At 40.4% G+C, this 26504-nt stretch overlaps 2 protein-coding genes across 3 annotated transcripts in view; one reads left to right on the top strand and one right to left on the bottom strand.

The window, feature by feature from the left end:
* cntnap2b (contactin associated protein 2b) overlaps window positions 1-16097 on the top strand; it is an 82209-nt gene extending 66112 nt beyond the window's left edge. For both annotated transcript variants that reach the window (XM_030725370.1, XM_030725371.1), the window contains exons 19-25: window positions 143-379; window positions 483-716; window positions 831-964; window positions 2057-2150; window positions 2734-2964; window positions 3076-3150; window positions 12028-16097. In XM_030725370.1, coding sequence (XP_030581230.1) covers window positions 143-379; window positions 483-716; window positions 831-964; window positions 2057-2150; window positions 2734-2964; window positions 3076-3150; window positions 12028-12227 — 1205 coding nt within the window. In that variant the 3' untranslated portion in view covers window positions 12228-16097. The remainder of the gene's footprint in view (window positions 1-142; window positions 380-482; window positions 717-830; window positions 965-2056; window positions 2151-2733; window positions 2965-3075; window positions 3151-12027) is intronic.
* A 388-nt stretch (window positions 16098-16485) lies between these two features.
* tgs1 (trimethylguanosine synthase 1) overlaps window positions 16486-26504 on the bottom strand; it is a 36439-nt gene continuing 26420 nt past the window's right edge. The window contains exons 12-15 of the mRNA XM_030725372.1: window positions 22637-22783; window positions 22236-22452; window positions 18898-18976; window positions 16486-17757 (exon numbers count right to left, since the gene is read on the bottom strand). Coding sequence (XP_030581232.1) covers window positions 17644-17757; window positions 18898-18976; window positions 22236-22452; window positions 22637-22783 — 557 coding nt within the window. The 3' untranslated portion in view covers window positions 16486-17643. The remainder of the gene's footprint in view (window positions 17758-18897; window positions 18977-22235; window positions 22453-22636; window positions 22784-26504) is intronic.

A 26504-nucleotide genomic window follows, 5' to 3' on the forward strand; every position in this document is an offset into this window, starting at 1 on the left:
GAGCAAGTATTTCTAAGCCATCAGCTGGATGTAATGCCAGGCTGCGGCACATGAACGTATAACTAAATTAGGAATAATGTACAGATTTATTTGCTTATTATTTGAAAGTGTTTTTGATTGTTCTGGCCTACTTTAACATCAGGTGCTTCAAGCGGTCAAAGAGGTTTTCTGGGCTGCATGCGGGCTTTGAAGGTAAATGGTGTGACCTTTGACCTGGAGGAAAGGGCAGAGGGGACTCCGGGTGTGAATCCAGGCTGCCAGGGCCACTGCAACAGCTACAGGATGCACTGCAGAAATGGAGGAAAGTGTGTGGAGCAGTACAATGGTTACTCCTGTGACTGCTCCCTTACTGCCTATGATGGACCCTTCTGCACTGACGGTAATGACCTCTAACACTAAAGCTGAGTCAATTAGATTACATTATGTTAGATCAGATGATTCCAGCTGTTTAATGTTCTTTATTCTTCATTTGTGTGTGCTAGACGTAGGCGGCTACTTTGAGACAGGAACACTGGTGCGTTATGACTTCCTGCCAGAGGCGGGACCTTTTGCGTTGAGGGACGTGAAGAGCCTATCAAGTGTTGGTGTTCCAAGTGAGGCCAACCTGACTCAGGAGGAGCTTGTGTTTAGCTTCAGCACCTACAGTTCCCCCAGCATTCTTGTGTATATCAGTTCCAGAACTCGGGACTATTTGGCCGTGGTGCTCAAACACAATGGTAGGCTGATTAGTGATGACAATAAAACTTTACTGTTCTATTCTGATACATTTTTAATGGGTTATCATATTTATAAACTGTAAGAAATGTATATATCTCTGTTTGTGTTATCAGGCACTCTCCAGATCCGCTACAGTCTTGGAGGGCTCACAGAACCTTATACCATAGATGTTGACCATCGTAACATGGCCAATGGTCAACCACATTCTGTCAACATAACTAGGACCTTAAGGGCGATACGACTACAGGTTAGGGCATCCTGCCAGTACAGAACCTGGCAAACTGAATTTCCTGTGACTAGTTATAATAATAAAAGTCGAGTCATATTTCACCACTGAAAATTCTTTTAATTTGAAGCTGCATACGTAGTAAATATTAAGTTTGTATTAGCAGTACCTTAATGCACCGCTTTTTGCTGGAATATCATAATTTGTAACTCAGACTTCAGCCAGTTATTTTTTGAGGTTATTTAATTGAAAAAAAGGATTTTGTACTCATTACTAACATTATGCTAGGTAATGTTAGGCTCAAAACTCTGGGGCGGCTCATTAACACTGTTAGTGAGTGGTATATGCGTAAACAAAATTCTTCACATACTTTTTAACACATAAAAATAGAAATAAGAGAAGCTAGTGATTTTTTTTTCTTTTTTAGCTGGCGATACATTTCAAATCAGAACAACAGTTGCTTGTCTGGTTGAGCTGTAAACTGTGTATCCTTTTAAGAAGAACAACAAAATATGCTCGTTCAACACAACACAGGCTGTGGTCTCTCATACCAAGTCTCAAATAGCACCCAAGTCCCAGTGCACTGCTTTGAACAAGACTTCCAATGAAACTGTCACAACCAGGAGCACCATAAATACTCTAGTGTCATTTTAAGACCTTGAAATAGAGCAGCAAAAGTTTTTGCTTTTGTAAGGCTCAAAATGAAATGCCATCAGTTGCCAAATTAAAATGCATGTCAAAAACAAACCGCAGCAATAACAGCAATGTCGCTGAAGAACTCGACATTCTCATGTTGAACAGGAGGAGTTCCTGAGTGAAAGGTTAGACCGAAGAGAGACAGCAGTCCAACAGTTGTTTGTTTTAATTTGGAAGACTTTATGACCTGATTCCAAGATTAGTTATAATTATAATTCTATTTAAATGAAACAATTCCATTTTAAAAAGTAGAAAACATGGTAGTAAACAGCTCTTAAAAGTAAAATTTATCTTACAGGCTAAAAGTAGCTCAAATAAATTTCCTGTCATCAGGGATGGGTATCTTAAAACTTGACCAGTACAGTTTATCAGTTGAACTTCACGTCACTGTTGCTTTCTTCTGTCCACATTGTCTAGCTGGACCACTATCCAGTGTCCACATATACCCTGCCTGAGGCCTCTGACACCCAGTTCAATTTGGTCAAAAGTATCTTTCTTGGCAAGGTCTTTGGTAAGTCTATAGATGAGTGTTTGTGTGAATGCTTTGCTGACTCCTTTAAGGGTGTTCTATGATCTGAATAATCCAGAGGTTCATTTTTGTCCTCCTGCTATTTATTCCTGTCTTTTGTTTGTTTTTTGAGCTTTATTATGTGTTTAGCCTCTTCATAATTTCATCTTCCTTTGTAAAACCAGCCGCTCTACCGCCAATATGTTTCTCCATAACTGTGATTGGTCATATACTGCCAACACCACCCCTTTCATGTAAACATAGCAAGGGAACCCTGGGTTAACTTAGCTTGTTGATAACCAGCATCGTGTGACTGTTTAGCCTGACTGCCAGTGTTAGGGTAAGTAAATCCAGATCATGAAAAAAAAAAGAGATGTTGAACTCACTTTGCAGTACTGGACACTGGTGCAGCACTAAGGGTGGCCTAGAGGCCAGAGGGTTTACCCTATAAACAAAGGTCAGTTTATTGGATTGTGAAAAGGGAACATAGTTAAAGTATTTTCTTTACCGACAGTAAATATTTTAAAAGGTAATAAAGTGTAGGGCCAGGGAGGAACCATAAACCCTGTTCTGTTTTTTCTTTTAGAAACAGGACAGATTGATGCCATCCTGATAGAGCGCTACAACACACCAGGTTTTGTGGGCTGTTTGTCAAGAGTTCAGTTTAACAGCGTGGCACCACTGAAAGCTGCCCTGCGCCCTAGCATAGCAGCACCTGTCAGCACCCATGGGATACTGGTTCCTTCAAACTGTGGAGCCTCACCCCTGACCATCTCCCCCATGGCCTCTGCCAGAGACCCCTGGCACATAGAAGCTGGTAGACACACAAAGAGTTTGAAGCAAAATAAGGGCATGCCACTGCCAAAATCTAAAATAACTCAGTTTCTCAGAATTCAAGATAGATAACAGATGTTTGTTTTGTCTGCAGCTGGAGCTGTTTTCACCCTCAATGACGACAGGTCCAGTGGTGATGGTGTGGATCGAAACTCGGCCATCATAGGAGGTATATTTAGTTTTAACTTTCCAGAATATCACAATTTGATATCCTGGAAAGGATTTTTTCCTTTTTTTTTTTTTTGACATGGGGTATATAACACGTTATTAGTCTGTTAAGGCTAGTTGATCAATTATTTGGCCATAGGGAGGTCATTTCTGTTCTATTCTGCTTCTCTTGAAAAGCCTTCAGCTGACACTGGGTTCTCCAGTTCACAGCCTTCTTTCAGCATATGTTGCCAAACACCCTCATTTCTGTTAGCAGAGGCTGCAGTTGCACATGTCAGTAACTCTCTCTTTCACTATTTTTTTTCCTTTTTTAAACCATAATCTAGAGATCTCACTCAATCAGAATTCTCTCCTTCACCCTCTACAGATATGTATTCTGCTTTTCTTTTCCCCCAGAGGAACAATACACCTTCATGACCACCATCCTTTTCACTTTAGCAGCACTGGTTTCTACCGGTACTACATTTGGGTCGCCTCTGAAGCACCGAGGTTTAACCAGGACACCTAGTGGTGAAGCTTCAGCCAGGAACTTTACTTCAAAATTTTGTTTGTTTTCCCACCAGTCTACTACACAGACCAACGAAGGGTGGAAGTGCTCCTGTGATAAGCAAACTCCTGAAATTAAAGTTAAGCATCATAACTGGATAGTTTTATTCAACATTAATGTCTCACTTGTTATAGTTGGAAATTAATCATTCTCTCAGCTGTATTCCTTGATGTTGAAATGTGTTATGCTTGTTTTAACAGCTTATTTTGAATTACAGACTTAAAATTAAACTACAAAAAGGAGAAAAAGTTCGTTCACCGTTTAACAGCTGCTTTTACACAGCTGTGCTTCGCACTCACGGTTGCTAGGCGACATGAGATACGCAGAGGTGACGGCAGCTGATATGAAGGCTAGCTGCTCACTTCCGGCCTTTGTGGTGTTCGTGGGCTGCGAAAGACGTGGGCCGGGTCCTTCGCAGGATGCGGCCCCTAATTTGGACATTGTGCGTCAATATAATCTGTATGACGGGAACTCGCGCACTGAGAAACGTTCCACGGTGCAAAGTGCGATTAAAATGCGTTAAAATTTTTAACGCGTTAATTTCCCCATAATTAATTAATCGAAATTAACGCGTTAAAGTCCTACCCCTAATATATATATATATATATAATATTTGCCACTAGGAGTGTTTTTTTGGAATAAGAGGTGGAGATGTTATCAGAACAGGCTAAATGAGATTACTATTTTGGCCTTAACTACTGACAATCTGAAGGACTCTAGGAGGTTTTGCGAAAATAATATTTTTTCTTCTCAATTGGATTTTAAGAAATTGTACAGTACTGTAACTGCTTTCTTAAAAGTTCTCAACAACATCTATGAAGCTTTGGATACAAAAAAAATGCTGCTCTTTTTATTGACCTATCAAAAGGCTTCAGCACCACTGACCATGGCATTTTATGTCAGAGGTTATTGGAAATAGGCCTTTCAGACCAAGCACTTGGCTGGTTTTCTAATTACCTTTCTGACCGTAAGCAGCGTGTGCAGTTTAATGGTTCCTCTTCCAGTTTTTTAAATGTCACTACTGGAGTTCTGCAGGGTTCTGTTTTGGGACCTACATTATTTACTATTTATGTCAATAATGTATAAAATCTAAATGCAGCTGCCCATTTTTATGCAGATGATACAATTATTTATTGTGCTTGTACCATCGACATGGTTTTCAAAAACTTACAGTTGGCTTTCAACAGTATTTGGTCAAAGCTGTTTCAGCTAAGGTTGGTTTTAAACGCAGAAAAAAAACTAGGTCAAGTTGTTTTCAAATAGAAAGAGGGTGCCAGCAGTACTTCCCTCTCTTGTATCATTTCAAGGTTCTACTGAAACTGTGGCCTCATATAAATTTGTGATCAATGACAGTCTTTCCTTTACGTCACATATTGACCACCTGTTAAAGAAACTGAAGCTGAAACTGGGGTTCTTGTTCAGAAACAGATCATGTTTTTCTTTTACTGCAAGGAAAAGACTTGTTGCTGCCCTTTTTTTTTTTACCTCACCTGGACTATGGTGACATAATTTACATGAATACCCCTGCTCATTCTCTCTGTCTGTATGGTCTCTATTTATCATGGGGCATTAAGATTCATAACTGGTTGTAAACCCCTAACACACCACTGTACCTTCACTGGTCAACTGGTCCTCATTGACCTCATGCAGGAGGTTCATTGGTTTCATTTTATCTATTTCTGGTTTACTCCTTTATTATTTATCTGACTACATGCTACATAAACAGATAAATCATAATCAGCATTTCAGGATTGTATTACTTTTGTTGTTCCATCAATTTGTACAGAGCTTGTAAGGAGGGCTTTTTCTTTTTCTGCCCTGTCTTCACGGAATACGCTACAGAAGGATTTGCAGCTCTCCCAAATGATTTCGCTTGTTGGCTTTAAAAGACAATTTTGTGAAATCATCACTGAGAACTTGTTTTTACATGACTGTGTAAACATTTGGCATTTTATTCACTATTTATTGGTGAAAATGTATTATGCTTCTTGAAACAGGTCTCTCTTGCAAATGAGACACTGAGTCTCAATGGGACTACCTGCGTAAATAAATTTAAAAAAAGTGCATAAATGGCTGAGCTGGATGGCTAGAACTTGTGAGCACAGTGCCAAAACTTTGGCTCTGTCTTGCCACTCTTTACTTAGTCCTCTCTCTGAGTTTTTAGAGTCGGGCCCTACATATTCCTACTCTGCAGTAATACTATTATTTTATTGAAACAGAGCTGAACTGAGTTGAATTTAAGTGTCAGAAGGAGGAGGAGAATCCTGATACAAGATGCATACAAGGATATATCTTGGTTTCCTTTTTACCATGAACAGAGCAGGTTCCAGTGTTTCAGACTTTTAGTCACATTTCTACACAGAGATCAGTACACAATAAAAACATCTCTGTATGTCTTTTCTCAGACACAGAACAACATGTTTCTTCCTTTCTTTTACGTCCCTCTATAGACACTATTACATAACATGTCTGTCAAAATGCAGCTATTAATGGGACTGTCTTAGTGTGTTAGATTAATGCCTGAATATTAGAATCTGTTCGAATAGTTAAATTAATATTTGCGATATTCTGAGTCTTATGTTCTTCAGACACTCGCAATCAAACATAGCAGTACAAAAATTTAAGATGCTAGAATTAAATCCCCCATATGTCAGTTTAAAGAAAGAATTACTAAGAAAAGTCTGCACCTCTCTTTTGCTGACAACAGCCAGTTGCAAAGCCAACAAACTGTGTGTGTAATATTTCTTCAGAGACATCCTCATAGCAAGGCTTTCTAACTGCAGGATGTGAGAGAGCAGCCCTGGTGTGTAACTCCAATTCAGTTTCACACACTGCAGAAAAACCCAGAGCAATGCCCACATTTATGCACATGGTGCAGTAACAATATCTTCATTAACACAGGAACCACTAGGGATTTGATGGGAATGCCTTTTGTTCATGTCAGCTGTTACACATAGATTTCAGGTTTATGTGGAGGAAAAGGTTGCAATAATGCAACTCTGAGTAAGTCCTGCATTCATCCCGAGTCTTAGTTCTCAGGACCACACACACTCCCCAGCAGTTTCTCACAGAAGAGTTCAGAAGAGTTTGAGCTGCAAATTTGCAGTGCTCTTGGCAGAATGCTGGTCATTAATGAGATAAACTGGATCTGGCTCAGAATCCACACATCAAGCATGACCCTCTCAGTGACTGTCTGGTCCACTGGTGGCAAGTCCTGCCTTGGCTCTAGTACAGCACTATACATCTGATGTATAGTGCTGTTGATCAACTGTGATTAACCACATTTTTGGAAAGCTGAATTAAGTTTCACTTGCCTGATTACTACCAGACCTGTTGAATCAAGAAATCATTGGCATCCTCACTGTTAGCACTCTTTCCATTTCCTGGACTGCTTAGATTTGGTGCAATTTCCAGCTTCAGACTTCTCTTCCCATTATTCAGTGTTGATCTAGTGTTGTCTAGTTATCACATCTGTTCATTTCAATCAAAATACAATACAATACAATACAATAGTTTATGTCACTTTCTTTGCAAAATATTTGTGTGTGTTCTGCTTTTACACTATTTAATTTGTCACTGCTCATTAAAGTCTTTCAGGATTAAACATTTCCTTCAGCCCCTCATCATTTCCCATCCTATCTTTTCTTTCATTGCATTACTCGGAATTTACATACGAAGATATAGTTCATGGAATCCATGATCCTGCTAGTTTTATTCAGATTCCTACTTTGTACCTACTCATCAACCAAATTTGACTCAGGTTAGCTTAGTGCCTTTCATTTTGATAATTTCAGCACCTTTCCCTTTTTCTCTGTCAAATCTCTGTCAAGTCCAGCCATGTTGCTCTGGTTCCTGGTTCATATCACATCAAGTGTGATTATTAAACAGTTTAAATGAATCAACACCCCCGAGTCACAGTAACTGTCAGAATGCTCGAAGCACAGGTCGAGGAGGATGATTAGCTGCAATCTTCAATTCCAGCTTATTAATTAATCAAAGACCCAGACAAAGTTTTCATTCTTTTGAAAGCCTGACTCTTAGTCTTGTCCATCCTAATTGGGAAAATCAAAAAACTGTTTTATTTGTTATTATCTATCGTCCACCTGGTCCTTACTCAGAGTTTCTGTCTGATTTCTCAGACTTTTCATCTGATTTAGTGCTCAGTTCAGATAAAATCATTATAGTGGGTGATTTTAACATCCATGTAGATGCTGAGAATGACAGCCTCAACACTGCATTTAATCTATTGTTAGATTCAATTGGCTTCTCTCAAAATGTAAAGGAGCCCACCCACCACTTTAATCATACTCTGGATCTTTCTTTTCAGCACTGTAGCCAGGCTGACAAAGAGTCAGAGCTCTGTAGAGGCGAGAATTTTTTTTCACTTTAACTAGTAGTGACTTCATGGATTTCTTTACAAGTAGAATTTTAGACATTAAAGAAAAAAATATTCATAACCATCTCAAAGACTTAGCTTCGTGAATCTTCATGCTTTCAGCACTGCTGGTATTTGTTTAGACTCTTTGGCTGCAGTTGATCTTTCAGAGTTAACTTCAATAATTACTTGCTCCAAACATGTTTATTAGATCCCATTCCTACTAGACTGTTCAAAGTCTTTCCAATTATTGATGCTTCAATCTTAAAAATGATCAATCAGTCTTTATTGTCTGCAATCAGTCTGCACTAACACTGCACTATCCGAGCTACATGAGGCGATTTCCACCTATCAGGCTAACCAGCGTGATGCGTCTTCATTAGCAGGCCTTCAAGGTGGCTGTAATTAAACCTCTACTTAAAAAGCCATCACTGACCCAGCTGTCTTAGCTAATTATAGGCCAATCTCCAACCTTCCTTTTCTCTCAAAGATTCTTGAAAGAGTAGTTGTAAAACAGCTAACTGATCATCTGCAGAGGAACGGTTTATTTGAAGAGTTTCAGTCAGGTTTCAGAATTCATCACAGTACAGAAACAGCATTAGTGAAGGTTACAAATGATCTTCTTAGAGCCTCTGACAGTGGACTCATCAATGTTGCTCTTCAACGCAAGTTGCTCTTCAACGCAACTGTTGGAGTGTGAATGTTAGTTAGCTTAGGTAATCATGGACGTGCTTGTGTGAATGGGGTAAATGTGTTGTATAAGCACTTTAAGTGCTGAAAACAGAGTAGAAAAGCGCTATATAAGGACTAGTCCATTTACCAACATTTTATTACAGAGATTAGAGCATGCCATAGGTATTAAAGGTACTGCACTGCAGTGGTTTGAATCATATTTAACTAATAGACTCCAATTTATTCATGTAAATGAGGAGCCTTCTTCACACATTAAAGTTGGAGGAGTTCCACAGGGTTCTGTGCTAGGACCTTTTTTTATTTATGCCATACATGCTTCCCTTAGGCATAGAATTAGGTAGGGATGGTACCTAAGAGATTAAGATTAAGATTACGATAGTGTTTATTTGTCACATGCACAGTTATACACAGTACAATGCACAGTGAAATGTATTTTGTACCTGCAACCATATATACACACACATCTAAATAAGAAGAAGAATAAAAAAAAAAAAAAAAGTAATTCACACTATACACTATACTCTATATACTATACACTATACACACTTTTATAAATTATAATATTTACATTGTGCAATAATGGTCCAGTTAGGGCTCAGAGTTGAGCAGACGGATGGCTTGTGGGTAAAAACTCTTCTTCAACCTTTCAGTCTTAGCCCTCAGGCAGCGGTAACGCCGGCCTGATGGGAGCAGGGACAAGAGAGAGTGTCCGGGGTGGCTGGGCTGTTTTAGGATCTTCATGGCCCTCAGCCTGCACTGCTTGGTGTAAATGTCCTGCAGGTTGGGGAGGGTGGTTCTGATGGTCCGTTCAGCTGAACGAACCACCCTTTTTAGGGCCATGAAGTCCTGCTTGGTGCAGTTTCCCATCCAGGTGGTGATGCTCCCACGCATGATGCTCTCGATGGTGCAGGTGTAAAAGTTCCTGAGCACCTTGAGTGGGAGCTTGAAGTCTCTCAGCCGCCTGAGGAGGTAGAGACGCTGTCTGGCCTTCTTCACAGTGATGTTTATGTGATGAGTCCAGGACAGGTCCTGTGAGATGGTCACTCCCAGGTATTTGAGGGTGTCCACTCTTTCCACCTCAGCACCACTGATGACAAGTGGATGGTAGTCCCTCTGCTGCTTCCTGCTGAAGTCCACGATCAGTTCCTTCGTTTTGCTGACGTTGAGCAGGAGGTGGTTCTCCTGGCACCAGTTCTCCAGGCGGGAGACCTCTCTCCTGTAGGCTGTCTCCTCATTGGGAGAGATTAGTCCCACAACAGCAGTGTCGTCAGCAAACTTGATGATGACGTTGGACTCTGACGTGGCCTCGCAGTCATGGGTGTACAGTGAGTACAGCAGAGGGCTGAGCACACAGCCTTGGGGGGATCCAGTGTTGAGGGTGAGGGAGGATGAGGTGAGGTGACCCACTCGTACCACCTGTGGTCTGCTGGTCAGGAAGCTGTGAACCCACCTGCACAGGGATGGGCCCAGGCCCAGGTCCAGCAGCTTAGAGACCAGCCTGGAGGGAACTATGGTGTTGAATGCTGAGCTGTAATCTACAAACAGCACTCTCACATAGTTCCCCTTACCAGTGTCTATGTGTGAAAGGGTCTTGTGGAGGAGGAAGGATATGGCGTCATCTGTGGATCTGTCTGGCCGGTATGCAAACTGTAGTGGGTCGAGGGTGGTGGGCAGTGAGGAGGTGATGAATGTCTTGATGAGTCTCTCAAAACACTTCATCACCACAGAGGTGAGTGCTATGGGCCTGAAGTCATTGGGGCTGCTGGGGTGTGGTTTCTTTGGGACAGGGACTATGATGGACTTTTTAAAGCAGGTGGGAATCACACACAGTTTCAGTGAGAGGTTGAATATCAGTGTAAACACAGGTGCCAGCTGGTCAGCGCAGGTCTTAAGGACACGTCCACTAATACCGTCTGGTCCAGCCGCTTTCCTGGTGTTTACACGTCTAAACGCCCTCCTCACGTCGCGCTCCGTCACAGTGAGTGTCTCCGCCCCTCCGGCCGGGAGCGCAGCGGGCTGTCGGCTTCCCGACTCAAAGCGCGCAAAGAAGATGTTGAGTTCATCAGCCAGAGAAGCGTCGGCACTCACCGGGTGTGTGTGTGGTGCTTTGTAGTCCGTGATGGTGCGTGGTCCCTGCCACAGTCCCCTGGGGTCAGACTGTTGTAGTTGCTGTTCCAGTCTGCGGCCGTAGCGATGTTTAGCCTCTTTCACCGCTCTGCGGACGTTGTATGATGCAACCTTGTAGTCCTCCATGTTCCCTACTGTCCCTACCAATATCAAAAAACATCCATTATGTGGTTACCAAACCTATGCCATATTAAACAATATTGCATTTGTGCAATTTTTCTAAAATTAGAAACATCCTTTCTCAGAGTGATGCTGAAAAGCTAATTCATGCATTTATTAATTCAAGGCTGGACTATTGTAATTCATTATTATCAGGCTGTCCTAAAAGCTCCCTGAAAAGCCTTCAGCTGATCCAAAATGCTCCCATATTGGCTTCTCTTTGTTGGTTCCCTGTTCAATCCAAAATTGAATTTTAAATTCCTGACATACCTTGCATACCCCCTCAATTGAATAATCAGGCCCCATCTTACCTCATAGTGCCATATCATAGTATCTCTTTTCACTTTGTTTATACACCACTTTACATTTATTCATTAGTTATTATTAATCTCTGGCTCTCTTCCACAGTGTGTCTTTTGTCCTGTCTCCCTCCCCTCACCCCCCACCTGGTCACAGCAGATGACTGCTCCTCCCTGATCCTGGTTCTGCTGGAGATTTCTTCCTGTTAAAAGGGAGTTTTTCCTTACCACAGTTGCCAAGTGCTTGTTTATACATGGCTCAGTTGTACTGAATGCCTCCCTACCCATGCTCTGCGCTTCTGTCCTTTTCACTTTTTTTTTTACCTTCTCTCATTGGTATCGGGGGAAATGTTTGTCCCAGGATCCACCACTGGGCGTCAGTGAGGCATTCCCCAACATGCAGTCTGAAGCCTAGATCATTGCTTACCAGTGTTATCATTCCTGGCAATATTAGATATGGTTTGAAGACTGCAGATCTATAATATAAGCAACAGTGTTGTTTTTTTGGATTTGTTTTTCAATTCAAGTCAAAGTTCTTTTATTGTTAGTACCACATATATGCAGGACATACAGATTATATACCATTTTCTGCTGCTGCATTTTTCATGAATGCAGCTTGAAGAATATCAAATGTATTTGAGATTCAGTCCATTAAATAAAGTGCTTTCTGTTTTTCAGGAATAATCTCCATGGTGATCTTCAGCGTCCTCTGCATCATGGTGTTTGTGATTCGTCATATGTTTCGTCATAAAGGCTCCTACCACACTAATGAGGCTAAGGGAGCCGAGTCAGCAGACTGTGCTGATGCAGCAATCATCGTCAATGACCCAGCCTTCACTGAAACCATTGACGAGAGCAAGAAAGAGTGGTTCATATGAACCACTTGGCAACATGGACATGTTAGGATGTATGTAGTTTTCTAGGCATAGGGAGTAGTTGGAAGGTGACCACTTGTGGACATTCAAGGATGTACTGAGCAGTTTCTTTACAAACTTTAAGGACAGTGAAAATGGTGGAACTATAGCTTGGGTATTAAAGCACGGAGCACAGTAGTGGTTGGCAGAGGCAGTATATTGGTTTATATGAATGAATGATAGTCTTCAGGGGATGGTGCCATAACGTTTCAAAGTTTCAGACCTTGGATGAGTGTGTGTTCATTTGCTTTTATTTTATATATATATATGTGTGTGTGTCTGATTTTGATTTCAGTATGTAATTTATTTATTTAATTTTTTAAAAGTTTATATTATTTATTCATTATTTGTAGTTATTTTTATGTGTTTGTGTTTTACTTCTGGTACTTCAGCTTAGAAAACTATGGCATGAATTATGATGTTTATTGATTAATCCCAATTAGCCTTTGTGCATATAGCAAAGCTCATAAATTCCACATTTTGTATATTAAATGTGATACTTTATAATTTGCCTTGTTTTTATATAATTATTTAATTTATACCATATATTGGTAAAGTTTAATTTTGGTTCTAAGATTAAAAACGGTGGCGTGCTTTCATGTGTGTGTATGTGTGTGTGAGTTGGCTTGTCTGTAAAGGAGATGTAGCCAAGACTGTTTGCATTGTTTGGACAAAGAGCTTCTGTTTATTTCTGCATCTGTGTCTTAATGACTCTTTGGAACTCAGAATTTTGTCTTTTGCTCCCATATGAGTTCAGGGGTTTCTTTTGCTTTTAAAAACTGAACTGAGTCCTAAGAGCTCATCTTAGGTTGCATTTTGTCCAATGCCAGACTACAAAAATACAAAAAAACATCTTTCTCAAAATAATACATGAGTTAAGTATTTTAACATAATTCCATCTTATGAATTATCATTTTTGTGAAATCTTCTCATGCACCTTCAGAGCCACCATCAGGCATCATGTTTATCTTTGTGAGTCCAGTACCAAGACAGGTGGAGGATGAGTTAAGCACTAGACTGTATGGACAGATACTCTACCTTCTTTAAAAGGGAACAGATATACCTTCAGCCCCATAAGCTGTCAGATGTATTTACTGTAAGCATCTGAGAACCACAGCTCCATAATCTAGACTGAACTACTGTGACCTCTAACAGCAACTCCAACATTTATGCTTTTTCATATCTATACTGAAAGTAAAAACCTGTGACACAGAACTTGGAGTGGAAGGGGGGGCATAGCAGTCTTCCTACCACTGTAGTACCTTAACATGTGAGAGCTTTGAACTTTGCAGAAGCCCAGTTCTGTAATATGACTTACAGTGATCCTGCCAATGACTGCCAGTACAACAGTCATGCTGCTAGAAAGAATATACACTCAAAAAAATTAAAGCCACACTCTGAAAACACACCAGATCTCAATGGGGTTAAAAAAATATGGTTAATATGGACAGGGTGATGTGTTAGGAATGAACGAATTCCACATCATTCGATGGAAATGAAAACTCAACCTACAGAGAGCTGAATTCAAAGACACACCAAAAATCAAAGTGAAAAAAATATTGTGGCAGGCTAGAAATTTCATTGCAGTAACTCAGAATGGTGCCAGATAGTTTGTATGGCTCCCACCTCCCCCATGCATGGGGGAGGTGGGGGGCTGTCCATGTGTCACATGTGCTCAGGGTGAACCTGCTCTCATCTGTAAAAAAGCACAGGACCACTAGAGGATGTTTGTCCCGGCAGGTTTTTAAATGATCTGTTGTGATTTCATGTATGTTGTCATGGTATAACTGTTTTTATATTTCTGTATTACTGGCTGTGGCAATAATTGCCCTTAGGGGACAATATCTTTGAATTGGATTGGGCCCTCAGGCCACCCTCATGAAGTCTGTTTTGGATCGTTTGATTAGAGACATTCACACCAGTAGCCTGCTGGAGGTCACTGTATAGGGCTCTGGCAGTGCTCATCAAATGCACGTATTAATGTGCCATCCTGAAGGAGTGGGACTCCTGTGTAGGGTCCAGGGATTGCCAGTAGTGACACTGACCGTAGGCAAGTGCAATACTAATAAAAAAATTTTTAAAAAGCAGAAAAGATGGAGGGAAAAATGAGTGTCCTCCACCTGTAAAACCATTCCTATCGTGGGGGTGTCTCATTGTTGCCCCTCTAGTGCTCCTGTTGGTAATTTCATTAACACCAAAGCAGCTCAAAGTGATTAACAACCTCCTCTGATCTGATCAATATCCCAGTTAAGTTTAATTGACATGATGCTATACTCTGATTAAAAAGTGTTCCTTTAATTTTTTGGGGGGTGGGGGTGGGGTGTTTACAAAGCTAACTGCTTGTGGTTGAGACCACTAACCTGATGAGATCAGGTTAAGTCCGAGTACAAAAATATCCATAAAATCAGGAATCTGAGTTAACAGCTGAGAGCAGTAGCCCTTGCCGGAAGCTTTATTTCGTCCCTTGCAATGATTGAACTTGGCCACAGTGTTTCATTCTTTGGGCCAGATGCCATGGCTAAACACATTTTAGTACATGACTTGAATAAGAGATGAAACTGATATTGATTATCTTCACTGTTTCTGTACAAAAATGGAAACAAGCAATTGACAATATATTGGCAGCGCGAGTTTCCCCTACCATGAGAAAGTCTTATTTTCATTTTGCAGCCTTTCAGAGAGATTCGTAAGTATTACAGGTATTAGTTTCTCCTGTTTCCTTGGTTGAAGTTAGAATAATGTGGTCATAATGTGAAGCTACACTGACTGTCTAGATTCTTAGTTCAGGTTTCTGCTAATTTTTTTTATTTTTAAAATGAGTTGTCTTTGATTTTTATGAACAGGAATGTTTGTTAGTCAAATACTAATGGCTTACAACTTTGACATTTGATTGTATTGCATTTGTGTTCATTTGACTTCACTGAGATGTACTGGCATGCTGTGTAACACTGAATGACACTCTTCAGTTTGATGAACCACTGCAGCATCACACTGCTTTTTCTTCGATGTTATATGTGTAACCTGCCTAACCTGTTGTTTTATAGCTGATTTCTTATTCTTTGTGCTTGGAAACATAAAGTCTCTTACAAAGACCTGTAACATATAAGAATGAATTGTACCCTCACTGATACTGAATTTGTTACAAGACACAGTTTGATCAAGATGAAGATGGGGTTTAAAAAGAAAAAGGCACTTAATACCTAAAAAAACAGTTACATGGAAAGTTTCAGTATTTTGGCTACACAGTAAACAACCCATTAAAAAAACACAGATGAAAAGAATGACATTAAACAAAGAGCACAGGGAGCTGTTGCATCACCTAAAATCTAAGAAGCAAAGACACACTGAAGACCACGTGTCTGGGTGTAACCAAACAACAAATTTAACAAACTCATTAAAAAGCTTGTTACATTTTGCTAAAAGTCCCGGGATGTGGGGAAGTCACGAAAGGTGTCTGGGCTGAAAAAAGAGACACGGAGGCAAAATTTGAAGTAAAGCTTCTTTTTTTTTTAGCCTTTTGCAGCTTTATTTGATAGCTTTGCAGTGGAGCGAGACAAGAAGGCAGGAGGAGAGATGGGGAAGACACGTAGTGATTGGTGAATAGGTCAGGACTCAAGCATGCGCCATCTGCACCACCACGCGTTATATGGAGTCACCCGCTCAACCGCTGAGCCACCCTGGTACCCAAAGCAAAGGTTTTTATCAACAATTAAGCTACAAGAGCCGGACAGGCCACAATCACCATCAAAAGAGAACAAAAATAGGGCCCCCAGGGTGTCTCAATGGATGAGCAGGTGACCATATGGCTGTGGTGCGGGTGGCATAGGCTCGTGTCCGACCTGTGGCCCTTTCCTGTGTGTCTTCCCCTACATCTCTGTCCCCACTTTCCTGTCTCAGCTGCTGGCCACTAAACGAGAGTACAAGAACTCCTAATCAAGAACCTCCCCTTCAAAAAGCTTTCAGCTCCAGCTCTGGTTTGTAACCCTAAAATGAGGAAACTCTGGTTTTCAGTTACAGAAAGAACTAACTCCAACTCTGAGTCAGTTACCATGGTAACGGACTCTGTGACCCTAACCTGGCAGGTTTTATCCAACAACCTCTGAGTGTCTCTCTGACTCCGCCCCTCCTGCTGCACCTGAACCACCTGTCTGACACTCCCGTTCATAAAGTGTCTGTCAGAGCGTCAGAGGAGCGAATTCATCTGCAGACGTTTGTTTCTACGAGCTCTGAAATCCCAGTTAGACGTTAGTTTGTTATTTTGTAACATGAAGCCTTTACAGTCGTTCAGCGAAGCTGATCTCAGATCAGATTAGAAACATTAAAGCAGTTGTTTTACCCACTAATGGCAGAAATAATGAATAACGTTACATCAAGAGTCCATTTTTAGTGAATAATTATTTAAACATCTGCATATCCTTCTGCACAGTGATGGCCAAAAATCTAAGAGACCAACACACATTTTTGAATGACCTGTCTTAAACTAAAACAGTCAAGCTGACTTTACTGTAACAGTCTCTATTCAGGTGTCAGCCCGACACTACTCTGTTGACTACAACTGATCCAGAAGCAGCAGCACGGTAACTAATCGGCACTCGAGACCACATATCTCTGATATTAGCATCCTGACACTGGCTGTTTTGGAATTTTAAGGTTTACTATTTGTTTTTAAGGCATTGCATGGGCTAGTGCCTCCCTAACTGTCCGATCTTACAAGCCTGCACACTCCCACTAGGTCACTGAGGTCTGCTGAGCGAATGCTCCTAACTGTCCCGAGGCCCAGATTAAAGCACAGAGGTGATGGGGCCTTTGCAGCTGTTACTCTGAAACTCTGGAACAAATTGCCCCTTCATATCAGCTGACACTTTTAAACCCCATTTTTATTCTTTGGCTTGAGTCCTGGATACACTATTGATGCTGTTTTTACTTCTGTTTTATTATTTTATGTCCCCTGTCTTAATTGTCATCTTATCTTATGTTTGATCAACTGCTGCTGTTTTAAACGTGCTTTAGAGACAAACCTGACTTAAACTAAAATGTGTAAGTGCCTTATTAAGTCAAGCTCACATAAAAAACTGTATGGAAAACATTTATTAGGTTCAAATGAATAATAATAGGACAAAATTTAAACTGTTATCATAAAAATCTCAAAACTCCAGTCTTTCTGAAGTATTTAACATCTTTTAAAAAAAATCACCTGCATTAAAATGCCAGGTGGGGTTTATAAACTAGAAAAAAGGTTGTTGCACTTAATTGGAGTTCAACTGCCAGGATCTCTGGAATGAACAAACTGTAGTCCAGTAGTCTTGGAAATGGACAAAAAGAGAACAGAGATTTTTGTGGGAGAAGGATGCCATACTCGCCCATGGCTTAGCCAGGGTTTCTAATGGTCCAGTTTGATTAAGCTGCCAAAGTAAGCAGTCACAGTCTTCAGCTTGTTGTTCAGGAAGTTCTGCTCTACCTCCACCTTTCCTCCTGGACCAGCTAGAGAGGCCACCTGCAGCAAAGTGAAAACAGAGACAAAATTGCAATAAGACAAGTTCCAACATGCTCAAGTCCTACAAACTGATCCGATCAGTAGGTAGAGCAGGTCACCTACTGATCGGAAGGTCAGTGGTTCGATTCCTGGCTACTCCAGGCTACATGCCAATGTATCCTTGGGCAAGATACTTAACCCCAAGTTGCTCTCCGACGCAACTGTCGGAGTGTGAATGTGTGTGAATGGTAGATAATTAAAAGCACTTAGCTTAGTTAATATGGAAGTGCTTGTACGAATGGGTGTGCATGGGTAAATGTAAACGTGTTGTGTAAGCGCTTTGAGTGCTCTGACTGAGTAGAAAAGCGCTATATAAGAACTAGTCCATTTACATAAATATATAAAACAATAACTACGAGTAAAGCAGTTTAGATAGTACATAAAAAGTTTGATGTTCCACCAGTCATTACAGTACAGTGCAAAATGTAAAAAGATTCTCCTCAGATTAATCACATCAGATTTATTTAAGAATGAAACTGATTTTCACCATTAACTCTGCAGCAAACTGATTTAGCAGATTTGATAAAGACATTCGTACTGATCACGGTAGATGACCCCCCCTCCCTGAGCCTGGTTCTGATGGAGGTTTCTTCCTGTTTAAAGGGAGTTTTTCCTTCCCACTGTCACCAAGTGCTGCTCATAGGGGGTCGTTTTGACTGTTGGGTTTTCTCTGTATTATTGTAGGGTCTTTACCCACAATACAAAGCGCCTTGAGATGACAGTTTGTTGTGATTTGGTGCTATATAAATAAAATTGAATTGAATTGACCAACACACTAAATAATTGACGGTGCAGATTACATTAAACATTTCCCAAGTGTGTAACTGTAACTGAGAGCCCAACAGCATGCCGGCTGGGTCTAAAGTCCAATTGTTTTAACCCCCCAACTGGATGCAGCAAATGGCAGACCCTCCCTGAGCCTGGTTCTGCTAGAGGCTTGCTCGTAGGGGGGTGGCCTGATGGTTGGGTTTTCTGTGTATTATGGTAGGGGCTTTACCTTACACCTGTTTGTTGTGATTTGGTTCTTTATAAATGAAACTGAATTGAATAAACTCTTGAATTGAAGCTTGCTGATCACTCAGAAATTCTGACCATACTGACCTGATCCATGTCAACATTGCGGGGCAGAAAGTACACTATGTTGTCTGATATCAGTTTGGCCAGGCGGAAAATCTCAACTGTGTCAAATGTTAAGGATGAACAATTTTATTTGTACAGTCCATTTGTTAAAAAAAATTGCAACAACAAAAAATCAATTTCAAACTGCATTTTAAACTCAACAGACTAGACTGACTGATAGTATCACTTGTGTACTGAGGTGGTATTTTGCATTATGGACAGTGCTACTTGAGAGGTCACAAAGTCTCTAGAATAAAGTTTATGTTCAATAAATGAAGTGACACCTAATTAAACTTTTGTGCGTAAGTAGCAAAAAAACCCCAAAACAATAGACACATGTATATAAAATAATCAACTAATTTAATTTAGTCTTCAACCTGACAAGTACGCTTAAAATATCTGTACACTGGCTAGAAACATTAGGTGAACTTTTTGGAATTGTGTGCATTTATTAATAAAACTGCATAGAAAATATGGTCAAAGGGCACTTTGACCATACATATTTTCCAGGTATTTATTTGTACCAAATTAAATCTTACCTTTGCCTGCTTTCTTTTTTTTAAAGACAATTTTCATAAACATTGGCTTGGTAGTGTTTACGGTATCTTGCTGACAAATGGTCAGGTGCAGTCTTGAGCCACCCTTCATTTCTTTATATTTTACTAAGAAAATGGGAAATAGGTGCAGCAATTTACTGAAATGTGCAAACATTTGTGGAACTACAGCATATAATGCAAAACAGTTTTTTCTAACAATCTTAAGTCATTTTTTGGTATGAACACCTTTATTCTTCAGCACAGCTTGAACTCTCTTCTGCAGTTTTCTTGTGATCGGGGTGGCTGTGGCTCAGCAGGTATCATTTACTAATCGAAAAATTGGTGGTTTGATTCCTGGCTGCTCCATTCTGCATGCCAAAGTATCCTTGGGCGAGCTACTGAACCCCGAGTTGCTCTCTGATGCAACTGTCGGAGTATGAATGTGGCTTCTTAAAGGACATTAAAGCTCTCTTTGGATGTTGGCTGCCTTAATTCTGTTCTCTGTCACTGCTTTAATAATGGTCTGGGCTTTGGGGAGGCCAATCCATGACTGACAGTGTTCCATTGTGTGTTTTTATATTCAGGTATGCTTTTACTGCACTGGCAGTATGTTTGGGATCATCGTCATGCTGAAAAATAAAGCTGGCGCCAGTCAGATTCTTTTCTTTTCAATAACTTGAACAAAAAATTTCAAACATGGATTCATCACTCCATCAAACCTGCGGCCTCTGATTTTCAGTCCAGCTCTCTAATCTGGCCTACCTCATCTTCTTCCCTTCCTTAAGCTTCTTGACAGCCATCCTTCCATTGAGACGATTTCTGATGAGGCTTCAGTGACCAGTACACGGACCAACCGAAGGGCCAGATGCATCTGTATGATCCTGACAGGTCTCTGCTGGATTTTTTCCTATTTCTTAAGTATAAGACTTTGAGATATATTTTGACCTCCACTCAAATTCTTTAGGGACACACTGCACACCATGACAACATATGCCAAGTTTTCAGCTAATAGCACTTTGGGTATCACCTTCTTGCTATTTTATGCCAGTAAAACTGTTACCTTTGGCATTTTTTTGTTTTCTGTTACATGTAGATGCAACACTGGTTCATCCCTTGAAAGGAGTGCCTTTTTTATGCTTGAAGAATTCATAGGTCAGTGTGCCTTAATAAACGGACAAAAAAAACCATTGCTCTTAAAATCGTAAAGTCTAAGGACTGGACTAAAAGTGAGTGAAAAAAAGGAGCCAATACAAATCCCGATACCGATACAAATCCCATCTTTTTAAAAACAATTGTTTTTAAATGCCCGGATGCATTTTACATAAGTCGACAGTCTCACACAACAATCGCTCTATCACCTGAATCCATTGGCTTATGGCATGTTGCAAATTTCCTTAGGGCTGTAGCTCTCTTAGTAATTGAGTATTTTATCGATTATTCCATCAATTACTCGAGTAATAGGATAAGAAATACTTTTCTCGTATTAACAGTTCATCTGCATATTTTAACTTCTGTACTGCAGTTTTTCCCAGTGTGAAACAAATAGGGTGGATGGAGCAGCTACAAAGTTCTCTTTTCTTCACTTGATGATCAGGTGGTTGATGAAGGACCTCCAGCTGTTTCCCAGTAAAGGTTTAATGGAGGTTACAGGGGAAAAAAAAAAAAAGCTTTGTTTGGATCCTAGACAAACGTTTACTTTCGCTCCACCTGAGCTCACCTTCTCTGTAACAGCTCCACCTCTTTGTGCTTGTGCAGACAGACTGCAGTAAAACAGCTGACTGCTGCTGTTGTGTTATCAGTGTTTTTGTTGAAAAACTGGGGGCTGCAAGAGCGTAATGTTCTAATTCTTTGTATTCACAAGCATTCTCCTAAATACGTTTCTGATGCAGGTCTATATTTAGTCATTCAACAGGGATTAAAGTATAAAAAAATGTTTTGATGGGGAAGGGGTCCTTCCGGTGCCGAACGATCGCTAGTGCTAATAGCGGCGCAGAGGAGTGGAGGCAGAGGACCTGATCGCTGACATTGCAGGTAAAGTGCGAGTGGTTTGGTGGGACAGATACAGGAGAAAATGCAGAGGTAGACCTGCACAGGTGAGCTGACAGTGCATCACTGTGTCACACAGCAGGAAATGGTGCGCAGCAAAGTCCTGAAGACACAACGTGTCATAAGCACTGGAACACAGACAGTGAACTTTATAAAAAGCAAAGGTTTAAATCACTGGCAGTTTTGGAGGAAATAGTTTCTGAATGTGGTGACGTGCCCTATCACACAGGTGTGCTGAGCTACTGAGGAAATCAGTCAGTTAATGGAAAGTAAAGGAAAAGTCTCAGCAGGGCTCCAGGGTGAAAGGTTTAAATATTTTAATTTTTCCTGATGTTATTTTAAAAGAAAAATATGATTTTATATTTTATTTAATGTGTTGAGGAAAATGTTGCTGTATTCTGGCCATTCAAATTCATACTGCTGGTTAAAATGATTATTTTCAATCCCGTTCGGTCCACGACTCAGACTGTGTCTTCAATTTTGGTCCGTCCTGTGACTGAGTTTGACAGCCCTTCTCTAAACAGTATGTTGTAGGAATTTGTCCTATAAAATGGAAAAAGCAACATTTATACTCAAGTTATAGCCAGTCACATATTTAAAAAAATATATATATATCTAAACATAGAAGCTTAAACTGACAAAAATAAGCTGTAAGACATGGACACTTTCCCCTTTAACTTTTCTGTCTCATTCTCTCCCTCCTGCTGCAAATAAATCCTCCCTAACATCAAAGGATATCCATCAGGTTCCATCATGGTCCTAATGTCAAAAACCTCAGCAGTTAAGTAGTCTGGTCCTCCCCAAGGTGGTGACAGGAAGACCACATCAGCACAGAGACGGGGTGCCAGCTGAAGGAAGTCCCCTTGTAGGAAGTCAATTCGATCAGCAACACTGTAAACTGCAGCATTGTGCCGTGCCATTTCCAGCCGCGCTGCATCTATATCAATGGCTAAGACTGAGTGCGCAACACAAACAGAGGACAGACACTGTAAGCTCTCTGCATTATTTTTACAGGGATTATAACATTTCTGAACTTGCACTATGACTTCCTGGAAGTCAATCACAGGATTATAAACAACTAACAAACTAGTAACAGTTGAAGGAAGGTGCAGGAACACAAACACCAACATTACATTTACCTCTCTTTCCAGTAAGGGCAAACTGGATGGCATTTCCTCCCACACCACAGAAGGCATCTATGACCAGCTGAGAGGCATGGAAACTGCACTCCACTCTGAGAGCGATGTGCTCAGCGATCCTCTCAGGCGTTACAGAGAACCAGCCCTCTGAAACACAATGTTATCAATGTGTGTGAAACACAATCAAAGACATTCACTGACATGGCATATTTCTGGCATGGAAAATCTTTCATTCTGTGTACCATAGATGCTGAAGTCCTAAGCCCTGCAATTTCACATTGGGAAACATTATTCGTAAACTATTCACCAACCAACCAGTCTTCTCAGTGGCAAAGCCCTCCACCTCTTTCTAGTTTTTTTGCTGCACTTGTCCCAACTCTTCACCTGTTACCTGCCCTTACTTGATGTGAAGAGCTGGTTAACACAGAGTGTATCACCGCTGAGCCGTCAGATCAGACTACTTTGAACTACCCTAATCACACGTCTGTTTGTCCTATCAATTCAATTTTATTTATATAGCACCAAATCACAACAACAGTCGCCTCAAGGCGCTTTGTATTGTGGGTAAAGACCCTACAATAATACAGAGAAAACCCAACAGTCAAAACGACCCCCTATGAGCAGCACTTGGTGACAGTGGGAAGGAAAAACTCCCTTTAACAGGAAGAAACCTCCAGCAGAACCAGGCTCAGGGAGGGGCGGTCATCTGCTGAGGGAGGGGGGGGGGGGGGGGCATGCTGTGGACGCGAGCCAGATATTTAAAAACAATTAATGATTAAATGCAGAGTGGGGTATAAAAGTAAATAAGGTGAATGAAAAGAAACAGTGCATTATGGGAACCCCCCCCCCCCAGCAGCCTAGGCCTATAGCAGCATAACTAAGGGAGGGTTCAGGGTCACCTGATCCAGCCCTAACTATAAGCTTGATCAAAAAGGAAAGTTTTAAGCCTAATCTTAAAAATAGAGAGGGTGTCTGTCTCCTGAATCCAAGCTGGGAGCTGGTTCCACAGAAGAGGGGCCTGAAAGCTGAAGGCTCTGCCTCCCATTCTACTCTTAAGTATCCTAGGAACCACAAGTAAGCCAGCAGTCTGAGAGCAAAGTGCTCTGTTGGGGTGATATGGTACTATGAGGTCTTTGAGATAAGATGGGGCCTGATTATTCAAGACCTTGTAGGTGAGGAGAAGAATTTTAAATTCTATTCTAGATTTAACAGGGAGCCAATGAAGAGAAGCCAATATGGGAGAAATCTGCTCTCTCTTTCTAGTCCCTGTCAGTACTCTAGCTGCAGCATTTTGGATCAGCTGAAGGCTTTTCAGGGAGCTTTTAGGACAGCCTGATAATAATGAATTACAATAGTCCAGCCTAGAAGTAATAAATGCATGAATTAGCTTTTCAGCATCACTCTGAGAAAGGATGTTCCTATTTTAGAATATTGCATATTTGTTTAATATGTGCATTGAAGGACATATCCTGGTCAAAAATGACTCCAAGATTTCTCACAGTGTTACTGGAGGCCAAAGTAATGCCATCCAGAGTAAGTATCTGGTTTGACACCATGTTTCTAAGATTTGTGGGGCCGAGTACAAGAACTTCAGTTTTATCTGAATTTAGAAGCAGGAAATTAGAGGTCATCCAGGCCTTAATGTCTTTAAGACATTCCTGCAGTTTAATTAATTGATGTGTGTCATCTGGCTTCATTGATAGGTAAAGCTGAGTATCATCAGCATAGCAATGAAAATTGATGCAGTGCTTTCTAATAATACTGCCTAAGGGAAGCATGTATAATGTAAATAAAATTGGTCCTAGCACAGAACCCTGTGGAACTCCATAATTAACCTTAGTGTGTGAAGAAGACTCCCCATTTACATGAACAAATTGGAGTCTATGAGATAAATATGACTCAAACCACTGCAGTGCAGCACCTTTAATACCTATAGCAAGCTCTAATCTCTGTAATAAAATGTTATAGTCAACAGTATCAAAGCTGCACTGAGGTCCAACAGGACAAGAACAGAGATGAGTCCACTGTCAGAGGCTGTGAGAAGATCATTTGTAACCTTCACTAATGCTGTTTCTGTACTGTGATGAATTCTGAAACCTGACTGAAACTCTTCAAATAAACCGTTCCTCTGCAGATGATCAGTTAGCTGTTTTACAACTACTCTTTCAAGAATCTTTGAGAGAAAAGGAAGGTTGGAGATTGGCCTATAATTAGCTGCTGGGTCAGTGATGGCTTTTTAAGTAATGGTTAAATTACAGCCATGTTGAAGACCTGTGGTACACAGCCAAGTAATAAAGACAGATTGATCATATGATGATCATATTCCCTGGTCCCAATGTATACACAACTATTTGAATCCAGCAAAAGGTTCAGAACAATAGGAACAAGAACTAACAGACTCATGAATGCATTTGCCCCAATACTTTTTTTTTGGCTAATGATACTTTCAACTGGCTAAATTGTGTATAATTCTGCTGTCTTCTCTGTTGGTGCTGCTAAGTTTGCAACTAAAATGACTTTTATCCTTACCTTACCTTTATTCATTTTATTTATTTATTGTTTGTATCTTGAGAAAGCCAAACTGAATTTCAATGTACTATGTATCATGACAATAAACAATCATTCATTCTCTAATCAGATTCAACCATTAAACTCAGAGAAAGAGACAAGTCTTTGATTTGAAAATATATTATTATTAATCTATTAAGAGTGTCTACCTTTCACAGTGAGCAAGAACATAAGAGAAAGTGAGATTAAAAAGAACCAATCAGATGATGAAATTAAAATGAATCAACTGTCATTTGCTTCCACCTGTGTTAGATAAGCAGCAGTTACCATGGTGAAGGCATTCTGTGTAACTGACTGTAACCAAGTGTAAATGTTTTTCTGAAAAAGGTCATTCCTCTCACAAAATCGCTTCTAAAATCCAAACCATGATTGCCATCTACCTGCTTTAAAAAACATGAGCATAAAGTCACTCTGATCTGTGTTGTGTTCCTAGTGAAAAAAAAATGTCACAGGACTGAAATAGAAAAAGAGCTCATTTCCGTTTTCTCCAAAATTCCTTGCTCAAATAATAAAATAATATTATATGATAATATTTTTTGGTTTGTCAAAGAATAAAACAGAAGCTGTGAAAACTGAATTCTTGCTTTAGACTGCCTGGATACAGTAGTTGACAATCACTGTACTGCACAGAGTGCATGGTTACTTGTGGTTCCTAGAGTTTCTAAAATAGAATGGGAGGCAAAGCCTTCAGCTCCTTTTCTATGGAACAGCTACCAGTTTGGGCTTAGGAGACAGACACCTTCTCTACTTTTAAAATTAGGCTTAAACTTTTCCTGTTGATAAAGCTTATAGTTAGAACTAGATCAGATGATACTGAATCTATCCTCAGTTACACTGCTACAGGTTTCAGGTTGCTGGTGGGACTTCCATTGATACAGTGAGCATTTCTCCTCCATATAAGGAGAAGTAGTGAAACTACTGATTATGATTTCACAACTGTCACAACTTTTGCCTACATAATCCCATAGTTTATGTTTTGTCCTTGTTCTTTCTATGCTCCTATTTTTGTCTTCTCTTTCCTCTCCCCTCTCAAACTAGTAGTGGCAGATGGGCCTTCCCCGATCCTGGTTCTGCCAGAGGTCTCTTCCTGTTAAAATAGAGTTCTTCCATCCCACCATAAGCCAGTGGTTGCACATAGGGGACCAGCTGAATGTTGGGGTTGTCCTAATACTGTAGGGTCTTTTCCTTACAATGTGAAGTACCATGAGACAACCGTTGTATTGAATTGGTGCTCTATAAATAAAACTGAAATGAACTGAATTGAAATTCAGGTCCCAATAATGTGAGGTATACATTTGAG

Source organism: Archocentrus centrarchus, unplaced genomic scaffold (genome assembly GCF_007364275.1).
Source record: "Archocentrus centrarchus isolate MPI-CPG fArcCen1 unplaced genomic scaffold, fArcCen1 scaffold_54_ctg1, whole genome shotgun sequence".
Taxonomy (NCBI): domain Eukaryota; kingdom Metazoa; phylum Chordata; class Actinopteri; order Cichliformes; family Cichlidae; genus Archocentrus; species Archocentrus centrarchus.